Source organism: Aplidium turbinatum, chromosome 3 (genome assembly GCF_918807975.1).
Source record: "Aplidium turbinatum chromosome 3, kaAplTurb1.1, whole genome shotgun sequence".
Taxonomy (NCBI): Eukaryota; Metazoa; Chordata; class Ascidiacea; order Aplousobranchia; family Polyclinidae; genus Aplidium; species Aplidium turbinatum.
In genome coordinates this window covers 19,664,479-19,682,263 of record NC_137474.1, presented here as the reverse complement: position 1 = coordinate 19,682,263, position 17,785 = coordinate 19,664,479, and the positions used below count along the sequence as shown (strand labels likewise).

Sequence of the window (17,785 nt, the reverse complement as noted above, 5' to 3'; positions counted from 1 at the left end):
AAAAAAATCCGTCGTAGGCTAATTTTTAACATCATGACATTGTCGTTGCGACATATCCGCTTTTTGGAGCCATAAAAATCATTTTGGTCGTGCAACCTTCTAAATCCACAAAATTAACATAATATGCAAGAACAAAATCGTGTCCTAATTTTATGCCTTTATATGTAGACTATGGAACAAGTCGATCTAGGTTCATATTTGTTGGTTACATAGTGAGGCATTCCTAAATAAAGGGTTCCCAAATATGTAAAAATAACATCGTAAGGTTCAAAGATAGAACTTGTATCATCCGTTGGGGTATGTTCCATTGAGTTTGAAACAACTTTTTTTATAGCCCCAAGGTGGGCTTTAAACTTAACCACATCAGAAAATTAACATCATCTCAATTTTGAAAAAAAATACTTTAAAATTGCTCATACTGAGAGTACTTTCAGCCTAAATCCATGGTAAAACTCTGTCAAATGATGCTGTAACAGAGTGTGAAGTTTTTATGGATAACACTGGTCTGCACGATTTTCGCGGTATGAACTTTGAAAACTGATTTATAGTAATTTTGGGGTGCTGAATCCGAATCTGACCTCAAATTTTGCCTATCACGTCAAGTTTGTGAGATATGATAACAACAAATTGTTACTTTTGTCAAAAGTATCAATTTGACGTTGCGTTTATCACACATGGCGCAGGGGAAGGTGGGGTGAGTTGAGCAATGGGGTAAGTTGAGCAACCCCTAGTTCCGGAAAAACAGAAAAGCTAAAACGAATTTTTCCGTCACCAAGTTATTTTACCCATAATGCCTTTTAAGCCACTGTATCGATCTAAACAACTGGAAGCTTTGTTTAGGAATGGTTGCACTTTTTTGAGTTTAGGTGCTTAGGAGACAATTTTTGGCAGGGGCGGAAATTTCTGTTTATTGAATTATTAGTAGAGATAGACGAAATTCGTTTTGCAATTGAGGTAGACGTTACACCTGCCTCGGCTTGTAGCCAATCATGCAATATAGTTTTCTAGCAGTTTTTGAAACAATTAACTTAAAAAAAAATGGTGGAGATGGGGTAAGTTGAGCAATTGCCCTTGAGGTAACTTGAGCAGTTGCTCAACTTACCCCAGTAAATAACTTAAGACAGCTGATCAGGTCAAGCCAGCTAATTATCTTATTTTTTCTTTCCTTTTCATGTTAAAGCTGCAATTGATGTACAGGTTACCTTTTCCAATATATTGCTTGGTCAGTTAAATACAATGCCATGTATATATCAAAGAAAAACAAACAGGGGAACATTCAAGATGCCGTGCTGAGGAGTGCAGCAGATGATGTTACAAATTTAAATCCGTAAATGCTGCGTCTATTGATCATGGTATTAAACGGATGACGCTGACTTGTTACATGAATCGAGTGAAGAATGCCGTCGCTGCCGATAATGTTATATGGTGATATATTGAAAACTGGGGCAACCACTCCCCTCCCTAGATGCGAAAACCAAAAACATATTCTGAGTGGTAAATCAATGGCTCAGTTGCAATAAAAACATGTATTAATACTAACTCTGCAACTTAAGAAATTGAAGTTGTCTTGATTTCTTATTAATGTAAGCAATCAACGCCTTAATTCATTGTTGCTCAACTTACCCCATGCTGTTGCTCAACTTACCCCACAAAAAGGGTGGGGTAAGTTGAGCAACTTTTACAAAACTTCTCAGATCAGATGAAATATAAGAAACAAGAAAAATATTTTTGCTTTGAAGCAGGGCCAATGAGCATACCTTTAACATCCATGACAAAAATATTCTCTGAATCCTGACACATTTTCAAGAAACGCGTTTTTATAAAAACCTGCTCAACTTACCCCACCTTCCCCCTGCACATTGTGCTATATCCAGAAATCCAGGCCATGTGGTGCATAGCCTAAGTATCTGAAATACACCTACAAACTACAATTTTGATACCAATTTGTTTTCTAAGCAACATTATGAACCATGCAGTAATAACAAGCTAAAAGTATAACTGACCCTCTCCCAGGGGCGCCGGAAGTGGGGGGCGAATGGCCCTCCTGCTCTCAATTTTTCTGTGGATGGAGGAGCAGAGGGGCAATGGTGCCCTTTTAAGGTCATGTAAGCTACTGCACATTTTGCAATATAACAATTTCTTCTATTCGCTTTTAGCCTAATTATGATATAGTCTTTCATTTTTGCCTCAAAATAATATTAACGCACAAAGTTCTGCAACACAATAGGTTAGGGTTACATCATTAGCCTATAACATAACATGATGTCCTTCTTTGTATACCGGACACTTGTATCTTTACTCGATATAGTGAGCTGATAAATGAGCATTTTCGCTATCTTATCTTCAAACTTAAAAAAATGGCCTTTTAGCAGCAAAAGTGTCATTTTTTCATAATCTTGCCCGCCCCCCCCCCCAGTCAAAAATCGTTCCGGCGCCCCTGCCCCCTCCCCCGTCAATGTTTCAATGTTTTGCATGAAACCACAAAGATTTAAGTAAGCCTATGGCAATGCTTATTTAAGCTGTTTTGGCCTGTTTAACACTAACCTTTCGCTATAGCACTGCATATGTTGGTAGTAAACGCAACGCCAAATCTTTCACTTTTGGCAAAAATATTATATTTTTGTTATCATATCTCAAAAATTTAATGTGATAGTAAAAATCAGTTCAGATTCATCACCAGAAATCCGTTGTCATAGTCCAAACCGCAGAAAAATTTTTTGTTGTACACCAGTGTAATATTTTGGGAATGAAGGCAATTATCTCATTTGTCCCTCCTGACTACGCCCTTACATGATGAATATTTTAGGGAGGGGCAGATTAGCCAACCGGGAATTCGAGAATTTTCCGGTTCGGCCTGTCAGGGGGGCGCTGTACTGTATTCAGGGAGTCGAACCGTTTGATTTTTCCGGTTCGGGTCCGGTTCTGGTTCAAAGATTGTTTCAAAATTTGGTTCAGTTCCGGTTCAGGTTCGAAGAAACTTAAAACCGGTTTTATAAGTTCCGGTTCGGGTCCGATAAAATTAGGCCTAGGCCTACTATTGCCCAACTACTAACTAGCCCAATTGGGCGTGAAAACCGCAAGGTTGGCAACACTGATCTCAACACTGCTTTGCTCAATTAACTTGCCTTTGTTGTTTGTTGCACAAGTTACAATCAAACTATATTGTCTATGATGTCACAGAACAGAAGTTGTTTACCTCAAAAAATTCCTCTCCAAAGCATCGATGATAGATCGTGTGTAACGGAATAGGCTATAATTCATCCGTACAATGTGGCCTCCAAGATAACAACATGCTACGTACAACTTCACTTACCACAATGACGTAATGCTGGAGTGAACCGCTTTTTTCAACCGGTTCGGGTTCGGTTAAGGTTTAAGCTAACTCAAATTTTCGGTTCAGTTCCGGTTAAGGTTTAGACAAAATCGAACCAAAACCGGTTTACAAAAATCCGGTTCGGGTTCGGTTCGACTCCCTGACTGTATTATGCAATGAAAGTTTTGTTTGAAATACAGTAGTCATTATGCTATATCTTATTTGTTTGAATAACATTGAAATGATTTTAGTTTACAATTCGAAGCTTGCTACAATGTTCACTTTTGCACGGAATATTACCGGGAAAAGATTTTTCTCAAACAGGCTAAATGCAGAAGGCTATAGTTTGTGAAATGAGCATTTTTCATATACAAAATGTAGCCTACGTAGTTTTATACAAGTGAGCCGTTATTATTTCTAAATTCCCAGGCTAGCTCGGTTTGCTAAAACGCCCCTTTTTTGTAGCCTACGTATCGTAATTAATTTACATTTATGTTTCTCTCATACTAAACATTGAACAAAAACAAATCACATCTTGTGGTCTTATTTGAACTACTGAAAAGACTTTTTCTTCAACAGATTGATCAAGTATGATCTCCCATATGACCTGCCGCCATTTTGTTTTGTCGTTTGGTTTAATTAGTGCTTCCGGTATGCTTTTTATTCCCGTAAATTGCTTGATATTGTCAAAATATTTCATTTTTTGTCGTCCTTTTGTTCGTTTGATTTGTACCATCTCAGTCAACATTGAATTTTCCAACGAGTTGTTTCTTGCTATGTGTCCGAAATATCTCAATTTTCTGAGGTTAATGGGACTTAGGCTACTCAAATAGCATGTGGTTTATGCTGAACAGAAGAGAAAAAAGTGTTCACTATAAAATGACGAAACCTCTTAAGGCGTGCAAAAGAAACGTTAAATTACAGTAGGACAAAAATGTGTTAAGGCACTCAAGCAGGAAGAAGCTGTAAGTTACAGTCTTTGCCTTGCTGCCACTAGACGCTGTAGGCCAACCTCCTAAGAAGTAGCGTAAGAGGGTCTACGTTGAACAATAACAACCCTTAAAAAACCTCTGTGAAGACTACCTTGCGAGGCACAAGGCAATGGCGCAGTTCATGAAAGGAAAGATGTTAAAAAGGCAAAAATGTTCATTTTTGCAATACTAGAAATGCGATTAACATGGATGAATAATTTTTAAATCAAATATAGTTATTACTCTCTAAACCAGGGGTTCCCAACCGGTGGTACGCGTACCACTAGTGGTACGCGGGAGCTTTTCAGGTGGTACGCGAGTAGCTCTCCGTTGCATGCGATATGTAGTAGTAGGCTATTGTCAAATAAAGTAGGCCTATTGCAACAATTATTTAATTTTGAGTTTCTAAAATATGCGAACAACACTTTTATCTCTTTCCGTACTAAATTCTCTGCACTCAGTAAGCTACCGTTGTCGATCTTGCTCCCTGCTGTCATTGTTATTAATACAATGCTGCTGTGCAAACTTAATAGTGTCTGTCTGTGACGAAACTATTATGTGTGCAATGTGAATGGTGTCTGTGACGAAACTATTACGTGTGCAATGTGGTCTGTGCAATTGCAGAATTGCGTTTATTCTGATGTTGGTTTTCCGACGTGCAGTGGCTGAATCCTGAACAGCATTACATTTTTGTCTAACTCTAAATATTTGAAAATGTCGAAGCGAAAGTATAGCGCAGATTATATTAAGTATGGCTTCATTGCTATTCAACATCGTGGAGATAGCTTACCTCAGTGCGTGATCTGTATGAAAACCCTTTCAAATGCAGCTTTGAAACCAAGTTTGCTTAAGCGGCATCTTGAGTCCAATCATGCAGATAAGATGAATCGACATAAGAGTTATTTTGAGAGACTTGGGGAGAACGTGAAGCGACAGCGCATGGATCACACAGGCCAGTTTTACCGAAATAATGCCGGAATTGTGAAGCCATCCTATGAAGTATCTCTTCTGGTGGCCCAAAACAAAAAAGCTCATGTCATTGCGGAGTCACTTGTTTTGCCAGCAGCAAAGATATTGTCAGAAATTTGATTGTAGAAGATTCAGTGGCAAAGTTGGATAGTGTATCGCTTTCTAACAATAGCCTACTGTGAAACGACGCATCGAGGAAATGTCAGTTGATATCACTGACCAAGTGATTGCAGGAGTAAGAGATTCAAAGTTTGGATTTGCCTTACAACTTGATGAATCCACAGATGTCACAAACTGCTGCCAACTGCTTGTCTACGTCCGCTTTACACAGAACGATGCTGTAAAAACGGAATTATTGTTGAATCATGAGGTGTCCACTACATCAAAAGGAAAATATATTTTCAACTCTTTGGATAAGTTTTTCAAGGAAAATGAACTGGATTGGGGAAATCTTGTCGGATGTACGACAGATGGGGCTCCCTCTATGCTCGGTAGAAAGTCTGGATTTCAAGCCCATGTCAAAGCTGTGTCACCTCGCGTCATAAGTGTTCACTGTTTCATTCCCAGGTTTGCTCTTTGCACAAAGGTTCTTCCTGCAAAGTTGTTAATGTGCTTGAACAGGGTAGTCAAAATCGTAAATTTTGTAAACACATCAGCTTTAAATACTCGATTGTTTAAGGTTCTTTGTGAAAATCTCGGCTCAGACCACACTTGTCTCCTCTATCACACAGAAGTGCGCTGGCTCTCTCGAGAAAATACAACTAAGTGTCTTTTTGAAATGAGGAATGAATTACTTTTATTTTTCCAACAGAAGGACCATGAATTTCAAAACGATCTGGAGGACGAGGAATTCATTGCAAGATTGGCTTATTTGTCAGATATATTTGAAGCTTTCAATCATTTAAATCTGTCATTTCAAAGGCAAAACTGCACTGTCGTAGACTTTGTTTCAAAACTGGGATCTTTTATTCGAAAGGTGGAATTATGGAGGAAAAATGTGGAAAACAAGCGCTATGGTATGTTTAAATTTCTGTCAGCCCTTGAAATGAAAATCAGTGATGACTTTTCCAGAGAAATTACCCAGCACCTCTCGCTGCTAACTGCTGAATTGCAGCATTACTTTTCAGATACCACAAGCTGCCCATACATCACAGATTCTTTCTCAGTGGACCCAGCCGACCTACCTGTCGGTACAGGGGAACAAGAGGAACTGATAGACATGCAGGAGGATCAGACAGCAAAAAAACAACGCAATGTTCTGCAATAAACTTCTGGCTTAGTATGGCTTCTTCATACCTAACGCTAGCTTCCCACGCTGTTCCACAACTACTGATTTTTCCCTCTACTTGGGAATGCGAGCAGGGATTTTCTATTCTTATGAACATCAAATCAAAAAATCGAAACCGACTAAGTACCCCTGGACATGACTTCAGATGTGCTATTAGCAAAGTTACGCCACGCATCGATCAACTGGTGAAAGATAAACAAAAACAAAAATCTCATTAAATTTAGTTGTGTTGTGTTTGTGTTTAGTTGTGTCTTTTTCTTAGTTATTCTGATGCGTTCTGTGCTGTGTGGTGTAATGGACTCTGTGATGTTTTGTTGGTAATTTCGCAACTTTCGCTGACTTTACATCCAGATTCATCATCTTGCAAATAATTTAATAAATTGGATCAAATTAGTTGTTTTGAAAATAGTGGTACGTGTCGACAATCCGTGGTGGCTAAGTGGTACGAGAACATAAAAAGGTTGGGAACCCCTGCTCTAAACCCTTGGCCGCCTGTTTCATCCTAAAGGGGGGATCATCAGAAGGTCCTTATTCAAATAGAAATATGGATAACTTTATGTTCCTCAATACTCATGTTCAAAACTTTAACGTTCAAATGTAAACGTGTGGAAATTTGGAACTCAATCCCGTTGCAAATGAAAAAAAATCCACCTAACTCATTTAAAAATCGTTATAAAAATCTTCTACTGGTAGCATTACTAATGTTGATGTCATCAGGCCTATGTAGGCTAAATCTCTGATTGTTCAATGTTGTAGGCTACTATGCATGCATATTTTGCCAGCGTTTTTTTGTGGCACCCTTTAGCTGACGCTTATTGTGTTCATTCAAGCAACTCAATTTTCGTCCGCCCGGATAGCTCAGTTTGGTTAGCGCGTGACTTTTGGGACGAAAAAGCTTCAAGATCAAGTGGCGCCGGTTCGACTCTCAGGGCGTGCGCTTGAGCAACGCATGTCAAGGACTGCTCTCCATTTGGCGGCACCTAATGGATGGAATAATTCTGCGGCAACAACACTTCAATAATCGAAAACTCCACTCTGCCAATCTCGGTGACCAGGCCGCAAAATATTTTCCCACGAACTTTCTGTCTCATTTGCATATTTCTGTAAGTGTAGCCATTACCCTAAAGTCCTAAACATTAAACTTGAAAAAATACGTAGCCTGGAGACACACCTAGTCTAGTCAAGTTTAAAAAAGTTGAGAAAAGAAATTGATTAAGATTAACCCTACTTTTTTGAAAAGTTTTTGTGCACGGGCGAAAATTAATTTAAAAAAAATTGCCTTCGATGGACGTCGAAGCGTTGTCCTCACGAACATAAGGCACAAGATGAAACCACTGAACTAAACACGCCAACGAAAAATGTTTGCATTCATACGGTATTAATACAAACTCTATGCAAAATAACAGAAAGTTCGTGGGAAAAAAATTCGCGACCGCGGGCCTGCGTCAGTAATTCAAAGCCTTTACAAGTAGGCCTAGTGTGCAAAACTGCTAGGATTAAGCTCTCAAAGAAGCTTTCCCAGTCCGAGGAACTGCGCCATTTTTTCTTCTTTTGTAATGTGCCATTCTGTTCCTGTGCCATTATATCAGTGCCATTTTTTCGTTCACCCAATTAGCTGTAGGATTACTGCTCATTGTTTGCATTAGTTTATCCAAATGGCTACGATCTCTGTCGATGCTTGATATGAAGAGTAATTGAGTATGATCTATCTATATGATGCTTCAATATGATAATATAGATTTTTTTCTTTTTGCATTCGAGGCCGCTGCAGATCATCTTGTTAAATCCAGGCACAGCAGCCTGGATTATGTGCAGGTCATTAGTAAATAATGTAGTATGCAGTCTGAAAATTTGAGCCACATGTAGGCTACAAGATGGTGAGTCGGCGACGCCCCATTGAAACATGCTACTATTGAAACGGCCCACTCCAGTTCGCAAGCGATTGAGCTTTACCCAATCCTTTCGATGTAATTCTGCTACAGATGGTGTATTGGTGTCGGGAAGGATTGGGAATTGAATTGGTCTCGAGACTTTTCTTCATTTACTATTTCAAACTTCAGAAAGTGGAAAATTGGTGTTGCCGATAGCTGCAGCATGGCGGAAAAAAGGGCGTCGAGATTCAAGAGCTGGGGCTTTTGTAAGTGCGAATTTAGGACAATCTGGTTGAGGAGGTGGTCATCCCTTCACATATATGTTAGATCAATATGATGCTTTTTCTGCTCATGTCATCATCAGATGTTCATAGTAGTGATGAAGGATCGATTGGCGCATAAACTTGGTGAATGCCAATCTCTGTCTGGCACTAATTCAATTGGTGAAATACGTATGCCCAATGAGTCGATTGACGGATTTTGCATTGATGTTTTGCTCCAACGTTTGAGCAACAGCACATCCATAGAAATTTTTTATTTTATTTCTTTTTGAGAACAAGATGCTTTGTTCAAACAGTTCACTTATTCCAAGGTGAGTTTCTTCCATTTTTGGCATGTTTTCTTGTAGTCGGAAATCCATCTTGTATAATATGGTTGGTTAAAAGTGAAGAACACGCTCCACATCTCTCTTATATGCAGTGCACAAACAACTGATGATTTGCAAAATGAATAGGCTACACCGATCAAACAAGAGGTAACCTACGTCTTGACAAGTTTTACTTATCCATACAAAGACTGAGAAGTCTTGCCCCCCGGAAAATTTCTTTCGTCGAAATGTGCGGTAAAGTTTCTTTTAAATTAGCGCTAACAGTTTGATTCTTGTTTACGACAGGAACGTATAGCCTAGCCTACAGGGTATTTCAAAAAAAATTGACATCATTTGAGACTTAAATGACTCAAAAAGTATGTAGCCTAGGTAGGCTACTCCAAGCCAATGAAACTTGACATGTAGGCTACAACGGTAATCATATTAAATTTCATATCAAATTATTATCAAACAAACATTGTGCCTGTTTTCACTTTACCACTTGTGTGACAGTGGCTCAAGTTAAAAAAGTGGATTTGAGATCATCAAGTTCAAAGACCCATGCCACGACAAACATTGCCACTGAAGGTTTGCAATCTTTATTTTAATAAAGGTTGAATGCCCTAATGCAGATTAATAAAGATCGCAAACCTTCAGCGACAACGTCCACCACAGCACGAATTTCCAAACTCAATTATCTCAAAATCACTGTTTTGACTTGGGCCGCTTTAGAATCAGCTGTCCCGGCCGGGGGCAATTATCCGGAGTGCAATTGTCCGGGGGGGCAGTTGTCCGGATACCGTAATCTAGAATGATTATACTATAAATATGTAATAAATACAAATAATCAAGTAGTCGGAAAATGTGTTTAAATTTAATTTGAAATTTAGTCCACACTTTGCTGGGCCATCATGTATGTTTTTCAAGTTGTTGTGCACAGTCTTCCCAAAGTTGCTAGACCGTCTAACGTGCTAGTGTATTTCACAAGACTGAACATTTGTCTAAGAGTTTCAACCACCATTCATTACAAAATTGACAAGCATATAACGAAATGGTTTAGAAAAAACGGTTTCATGAAACTGTAGCCTACCTGTTGATAGTTCTTGTACATCGTCACGTGCAAAAGAATCCATACTTCGAATAAACTCATCATAGTCTGCTTTTATGTCAAGAGATTTTTATTCTTGCGAACAAATAATAACCAACTTTCCACCCGCGCCGTGTTTTTTATGCATGATATGTATAAGATTGAAACTATTTGTGTAAACAGCTATACAACGTCTTGGTATTTAGTAGGATACACGGATTTGATACAATCGCGTGGAATTGTTTTGCAAATATCGATTCGGTTGCGGTTAAAGTGACTGCTTTACGTCTATGCTTGTGGCACCTGAGGCAATTTAGTCGTGCAGATTATTGACAGAAGCTATAGTTAATAGCAAATTGTGTAAACGTCTAAGGATTTTCAAGAAAGTAGGCTACAAGCATGAAGTAAGTTGTTAGGGCTAATTTATTGATGATATTTTTTAGTGTGGGCGATTTCATTATAACTGTTACGTAATTAATATATAAAAAAGATGATTTGAAGTAGCGAAAGATGTGTTTTACTTTTACTAATTTTTTATTCTCTGTAGGACGCCTTATATTTCAAAACTTTTTAACTCTTACAATCTATCCCAGTTAAAATGATAAGTTAAAATGATAAAATTGTCGATAACATTGTTTGTGATGTGCTTCCACGCAGAATAAGTCAGTTCCAAATTTACAGACTTTTCACAAAAATCTTTTAAATTGACTTTGTTCGTTTTACATTCATGTTTTCAGAGTTTGTCCTTCGATTTTCGTCATTGCAGTTGCACTGAGCGTCCCATGTGCTCTGGCGCTAACGATGCAGTTGAACGAATTGTATGGGGAACTTGAGAGCCCGGGATACCCTGAAGTCTATAGTGACAATGAAGACATATCATGGGTGATCACAGCACCACCTGGGTATCAGGTTGTAATTTATTTCACTGTATTTGATCTAGAAGATTCGTTTGACGAGGAAATGGGCGGCGCTTGTGTTTATGATTACGTGCAAGTGAGTTTTAATTTGAAAATTTTCTTCTATTAGATATGAGTTTTTCCGCCTCAATCGAAGAAAAGCTGAAGCATAAGCTAAAGTTTATTTAAAGAAAAGATTTTATTTTTATGTAATCCAGCAATGGGCAACCGGAGGTTCTTTCATTCCTCTGCAAAAGCTCCTGCTACTCAAAAGAGACAAGCTATATGTAAACGAATAATGGCCTTTTTGTTTAAACATTTTAAAGAATAATGTTATACAATAAAAAAGGAGTAATAAACATTAAATTTCCCTTATTATCCTATGAAAAGCACGTGTACTTAGTGGTCTTTAGCACTGAGGTGTGTAAACCATTGAAAGGTCCAGATTTAAAATAAAATCTGGTCCTCGAGACGATGTCAGTGCCACTATGATTTTTATTATTGTTAAAAACTTGTAACGTCTGGAAAACATTGCTTTTTCTTTGGAAGTTTGACAGATTAAACCAGTGTCAATCCAATAAAAACGGTCTTGTAAGTTCTACAAGTAACACTATGTAACACAATTTTTGTTTGGCTACATTTTTTGATGCCTCTTTGAGTATTTTTGGGTGCTGGGTTCAAAAATCTAATTAGTATTTTCGTACCATTGTTACTTTTTGAGATATTCAATTTTTTTGTTTTATCTGATGTAGCGGCAAGTCACAAATTGTGTTATACTCTTGCAATAGATTTCAACTCGACATCAAGATCCCGTTTGGTTTATTGAACGCAAAATCCAGTTTAAGTTCATAAAGAAAGCTTGAAGATAAACGTAATATAGTTTTGAAAACAGTAAGTGTCATTCAAAAATTTACTTTTGGGTGATCTCTTCTTTTATGACCGCCCCTGTCTGGCTTTACCAAAGACCAAATGTTGTCTCCCAGCATTGCATTGTCCCAGTGGCCTTTATATCGTTTTTACATTGGCTTAATATCTTGGTGCAATCTCTCACCATGCTCCTCACTGAAGTCACCAAGATTTTCTTAAAAAACATCCAGATGAAAACATGATAAATAGTTTCTTTTAAACATGAGACAACTTATGTTTTGGTAACATTTGATTAGTTTTTCCACCAACTCTTTGTAATTTCGGTCCTTTTTATGTAAGTATCAAAACTCCACCAGCCACTCTTTCATTTCTGTTTCATTTTTTCTTTCTTTCAAGCTTTATCATTGTGCTTATCTGGGAACTCACAAATATTCCTCCTTTTGTTTTGCCAACCGATAGTCTGGGAAACCTTGAGCCAATTTCTTGAAAAACTTGTCTTTAAAAATCCAAAGCTTTCACAAACTGCTTTACCAGACCTCAGTTGATATGAAGTGATTGCAGTAAATGTTTTCCCCTGCTTACAAGAGACTCCCTAGTAACGTACATTTCTGGAGTTAGTTTTTCCCGTGTCGGCCAATGAATTTTCTCATAGTGCTCACCGTTAGCTCTACTACCCCACAAGCAAAAAAAAGCAAGAGCGGCCAAAGTCACCACAAACATATCACTTAAACTGAGCGTAACTGATGTCAATGAGCAGTTGCTTGACATTTTCATAATCTTCTTTCATCTGTATTGCATATGCAAATGAAACTGACGGATATATGTTGCCATTGTGAAGTAACACTGCTTTGTGACTTTTGGTAGAAGTGTAATTCCACTGAGCAAGAGCATGATCTATTCCAAATGCCTATCTCTGTAAGCAGTAGCCTTTTCTGAAGTCATCACCAAGCAGATTCCACTCATTTAGCCTGAATGTTAATAACTGTGCTTCAGATTTTTTTAAATCCAGATCAAGTATTAATTCATACAATTCTTTTGAGCTGGAAAATGAGGTTCTGAGATTGTTGTTGCATATTCCGCATCAGTGTCTGTATTTTTGCTTGTTGTTGAATCTTCACTGAAGTATATTAATTTTCTATCTAAAATAATGAAGAATAAGTACACAGCATACAAGAAGTTGAATCCAGTCTCAAAGCATATAAATCACTGTTAGTGATGCAGAGAAAAAACTAACATTTGATAGTGGGTTTGGAACTTGTCAGGCTGAACTGTGAGGAACCGGTGTACGCAATGAATGAGGGTTTACTTGGGTATGTCACAGCTCTTTTTCCGCTGATCTTGCGATACTTCGATACTGTAGCGCACCCAGCATGGAGCTAAGGGGGATCAAGCCCCCATACCCAAACCTTCCACCAAAGAAGTTTTTGTATGTTCCCCATTAATAACTTTTGCTTGCTGGTTAGATATGAATAAGACACAACAATACAACAGGGCTGAACATTATAACAACATATTTTACATAGGCCTATATTTACAAATAGTTTTAACAGTCGAACGTTTTCGGTTTAACTTAAGTCCTCAATAGGAACCAGAAAATATTTATAAAAATGCAATAAACTTCAACTTCTTGAAGGTAAAATTACATTAGGAAAAGGCAACTACATGAATAACTACAAAAAAATTTGCACCACAGGCAGGGATGGAGGAATCATTTTAAAAGTAGGTGGGCCCAGAGGCGCAGCAGTCAAAGTCAATCCAACTTCTGGGGGGCTTCGCCCCCCAGACCCCCCTCAGCATTACTGCATTCCAAATACTTTATATCATTTATACATTTTAGAGAACACACGTACAAAGATACAAGTTCCACAAAGGTAAGAGTTAAACTGACTGGTAAAGCGGCGGTCGATTACTCAAGTGGCAAGAATACGGTGCGATACTGATGAGCCCAGCCTCATGGGCGAAACACGTGTCTATCGCTGTCTATTCGATGCTACAATCGGCTGCCAAAATAACTTAAACGTTTAATTGGAGGTCTTAATGGCTAGCGTGGAAGCTACACCGTTCTGGTTAGCGAAGCGTTACTGCTGCTCGCTGTGCTAGTGAGTAATCAGCCTTGTGCTGATAGCCGGGAAGAACGCCTTTCTTCACATTGACCCACCCCAGGCACATGCTGGTTTTGTTGGCTCTTTCTTTCCACAAAGATAAGAGTTAAACTGACTGGTAAAGCGGCGGTCGATTACTCAAGTGGCAAGAATACGGTGCGATACTGATGAGCCCAGCCTCATGGGCGAAACACGTGTCTATCGCTGTCTATTCGATGCTACAATCGGCTGCCAAAATAACTTAAACGTTTAATTGGAGGTCTTAATGGCTAGCGTGGAAGCTACACCGTTCTGGTTAGCGAAGCGTTACTGCTGCTCGCTGTGCTAGTGAGTAATCAGCCTTGTGCTGATAGCCGGAAGAACGCCTTTCTTCACATTGACCCACCCCAGGCACATGCTGGTTGACATATTTAATTTACTTAATAGGATTACCATAACAAAGGTTTTATAAAACATAGCTAAACATAAACATAAAGTTAGCACCTAAACTTTACACAACCCTCACAACACAACTGAAAAGTGGACAAAGAGAACTGTTGAACAAGAGCTTCGCGAATCACGCCAGAAGCCAAACACGTCGACTGTGCACAGAGCACGCAAGATCAATTAAACACAACCAATCAGAAAAGGGAACTAATAGTTTTACAACATTCTCCCAAACTTTAAAATGAAAGCAATGCATACTAACAAAATCTTGACAATAACTAATAATACATTAAACGATCCACGGGGCGTCGTTCACGAGTAGATCGACGTAATGTTTCTGGTGCGACATCACTTCGCTCTTTTGTGAGATCGTCCGTAACAGTGTCAGACCGTTTATCAGTAATTGGAGAGACGGCTTCTTTGGACAAAATCGGTGTATTATTCAATTCCGATGCTCTTGGAGGAGTTTCGGTGAAGTCAGTTTGTTCGGCGACTTTACTAGTACTGGTAGTATTTTCTTCATGGGCATCTTCATCATCTGGACCACACACTTTGTCACAATTGGGTATGATCTCCAGTTTTTCGGAAGATCCTCCATACGGTGCTAAATGCTTTGTAGCTACTGTTGAGGTTCGTCCATCTGGATATTCTACACGAGCGTAATGTGAATTAGCTTCAATTAGTTGTACTTCATCAACTAACGGGTCGTTTTTAGACTTTCGTACATAGCGTTTAAGAAGCACCGGGCCCGGAGTCGACAACCACGTAGGCATTGAATATCCACTTGTAGATCTGCGAACAAAGTTAAAAAGTCTCTCATGTGGAGTGACGTTAGTAGCTGTGCATAAGAGTGATCTCATCGAATGTAGGACATCAGGAAGTACATCCTGCCAGCACTCAGTAGGTAAGCGTTTCGACTTTAGGGCTAGTTGAATACCTTTCCAAATAACGCCATTGCATCTCTCGACTTGTCCGTTTCCAGCAGGATTGTACGGCGTGGTTCTGCTTGTGGCTACTCCTCTTTCCAACAAAAACTGTTTTAGTTCATGACTCATAAAAGAAGACCCTCGATCAGAATGTATGTAACCAGGCATTCCAAAAACGGTAAACAATGAAGTTAACGCTTCGATTACACTTTCAGTGGTCATACTGGGAGTGGGTATGGCAAATGGGAATCTAGAAAATTCGTCGATGACACACAAGAAGTATTTGCTACGATTACGAGATGGGAGAGGTCCTTTAAAATCTATACTCAAACGTTCGAATGGTTGCGTTGCTTTCACCAGGTGTCGTTCGTCTGGGCGGTGAAAACGAGGTTTGAGTTCATTACATATTCTGCAATCAGCTACAGTTTGTTTTACATTGTCAGTTGAATAAGGCAGATTACGCACCTTCACGAAGTAGGCCAGTCTTGTAACTCCAGGATGATTCAAGCTATTATGTATTTTGTGCAAGGTTTCACTTGAAGGAAGAGCACACGACATCCTTGAGAGAGCATCTGGAGCTACATTGTCCTTTCCTGGTTTATGCATGATGTCGAAATGGTATCCAGCCAGTTCAAGTCTCCATCGCATAATTTTGTCATTTTTGATTTTACCTTTGTGTCGTTGATCAAACATGAAAGTAACACTTTTTTGATCAGTTTTTAAAACAAAATGACGACAAGCCAGGTAATGGCGCCAATGGCGAACAGCTTCTACAATTGCCTGTGCTTCCTTTTCCACAGCTGGATGCTTTAGTTCTGAGCCTCTAAGTGTCCGTGAAAAGAAAGCAACAGGTCTTCCTTCTTGATTCAAGGTGGCAGCCAAGGCGTTCTCTGAAGCATCTGTCTCAATTTCGAAAGTTGCTTTTTCGTTTACAGCTATTACCACAGCTTCGGCAATAGTTCGTTTAAGATCTTCAAATGTTCGTTCGGCTGTTTCATCTAAAGGAAACGATTTACATTTGGTGAGTGTTTGTATACGATGAGAAAAACGGGGTATCCACCTTGAATAATAAGAAAAAAATCCCAAACAACGACTTAACTCTTTCGCATTAGTTGGCACAGGCATTTGACGTAAGGGTTCCAGTCTGTCCGGATCCGGTTTGATCTCACCTTCAGAAATTTCGTAGCCAAGTATTGGTAACTTCCTTGTGGTCCAAATACTTTTCGCTTCATTGAGAACAATTCCTTTTCTCTTGGAAACTTCCATAAACTTCCTGAGGTTCTTGTCGTGATCGTTTTGATTGTGTCCACAGATAGTTATGTTGTCTAAATATGGGTAGACCCCTTCTAAGTGTTCTTCTTTGATGATTTCAGTGATTACTCGTTGAAAACAAGCTACTCCGTTAGTGACTCCAAACGGCAGCCTTGTAAATTGGTATAACCCGCCATCTGCTTCAAACGCTGTAAATTTTCGATCTTCTATTCGAAGAGGGACTTGATGGTACGCACTAGTTAGATCGACCGTACTGAAAACTCGGTATTGAGCAATTTCATTCACTAATTCTCCCATGTTAGGCAACGGAAAAGCGTCTAATAGTGTGAATTTATTTATAGTTTGTGAGTAGTCGATTGCTAACCTTTTTTTGCTGTTTTGTCCTTTGACAACCACGACTTGAGCTCTCCAAGGTGACTGACTTTCTTCGATGATTGATTCTTGCAGCAAACGAGTGGTTTCTCTGCGAATGAATGTCCGATCATCTAGAGAGTATTTTCGTGATTTCGTAGCGATGGGGTGACAGTCTGGGGTTAGATGTTTAAATGGTTCTGGGGGATTAATCTTCAAAAAGGTAAAATTGCACACAGGCACAGAAACACTGGGCTTCTTCCCTCCATAATGAAATATCACACTTTCATGTTGAGATTGAAAATCTAATCCGAGTATGACATCCGCGCATAAGGCGTCAAGAACACCGAGCTTCATACCTGGGTATACGTGGTTCTGGTAGGAGACGTCTACTGTCACATAACCCAAAAGTTCAGCGGAACATTTCAAAGACGCCAAAGCTATAGTGTTCCTTTGTGGGACCAAATTGAGATTGAGGAACTTTACGATGCGAGGGTGAATGAAACTCTCAGAACTTCCGCTGTCAAACAACGCAGAAACAGTTTTGTCGCTCAGTACAACAGGGGCCGCCGCCTTTGAAAGAGAACTAGGAACAAAACCTTTGACAGATCCCAATGTACATCTTGGTGCAGGGTACTGTTTGAAACTTGCTCCGATTGTAGAATAAGAAATGGAAGCAGATATTTTAGTTGGTTTAGTTTTCATAACATTAACACTTTTCTTTGCACGACACACATTAGCAAAATGTCCTAATTTCTGGCAATTAAAGCAATGTGCTTCTTTAGCTGGACAAACAGATCTGCAATGTCTTGCTCTCCCACAAAACATACACTGTTCCTTATTGATAGAGGCCGACAAAG

At 39.1% G+C, this 17,785-nt stretch overlaps 2 protein-coding genes and 1 pseudogene across 2 annotated transcripts in view; all 3 read left to right on the top strand.

Moving 5' to 3' along the window:
- The first annotated feature begins 4,998 nt into the window (after positions 1-4,998).
- LOC145766619 (protein FAM200B-like) lies at positions 4,999-5,373 on the top strand. Its single transcript, XM_082578333.1, has one exon. The coding sequence runs from the start codon at positions 4,999-5,001 to the stop codon at positions 5,371-5,373; it is 375 nt and encodes a 124-aa protein (XP_082434459.1).
- Positions 5,374-5,452: 79 nt separating this feature from the next.
- LOC145766618 (zinc finger BED domain-containing protein 5-like) lies at positions 5,453-6,759 on the top strand (annotated as a pseudogene).
- A 3,666-nt stretch (positions 6,760-10,425) lies between these two features.
- LOC145766057 (mannan-binding lectin serine protease 1-like) overlaps positions 10,426-17,785 on the top strand; it is an 81,374-nt gene continuing 74,014 nt past the window's right edge. The window contains exons 1-2 of the mRNA XM_082577711.1: positions 10,426-10,489; positions 10,823-11,078. Coding sequence (XP_082433837.1) covers positions 10,485-10,489; positions 10,823-11,078 — 261 coding nt within the window. The 5' untranslated portion in view covers positions 10,426-10,484. The remainder of the gene's footprint in view (positions 10,490-10,822; positions 11,079-17,785) is intronic.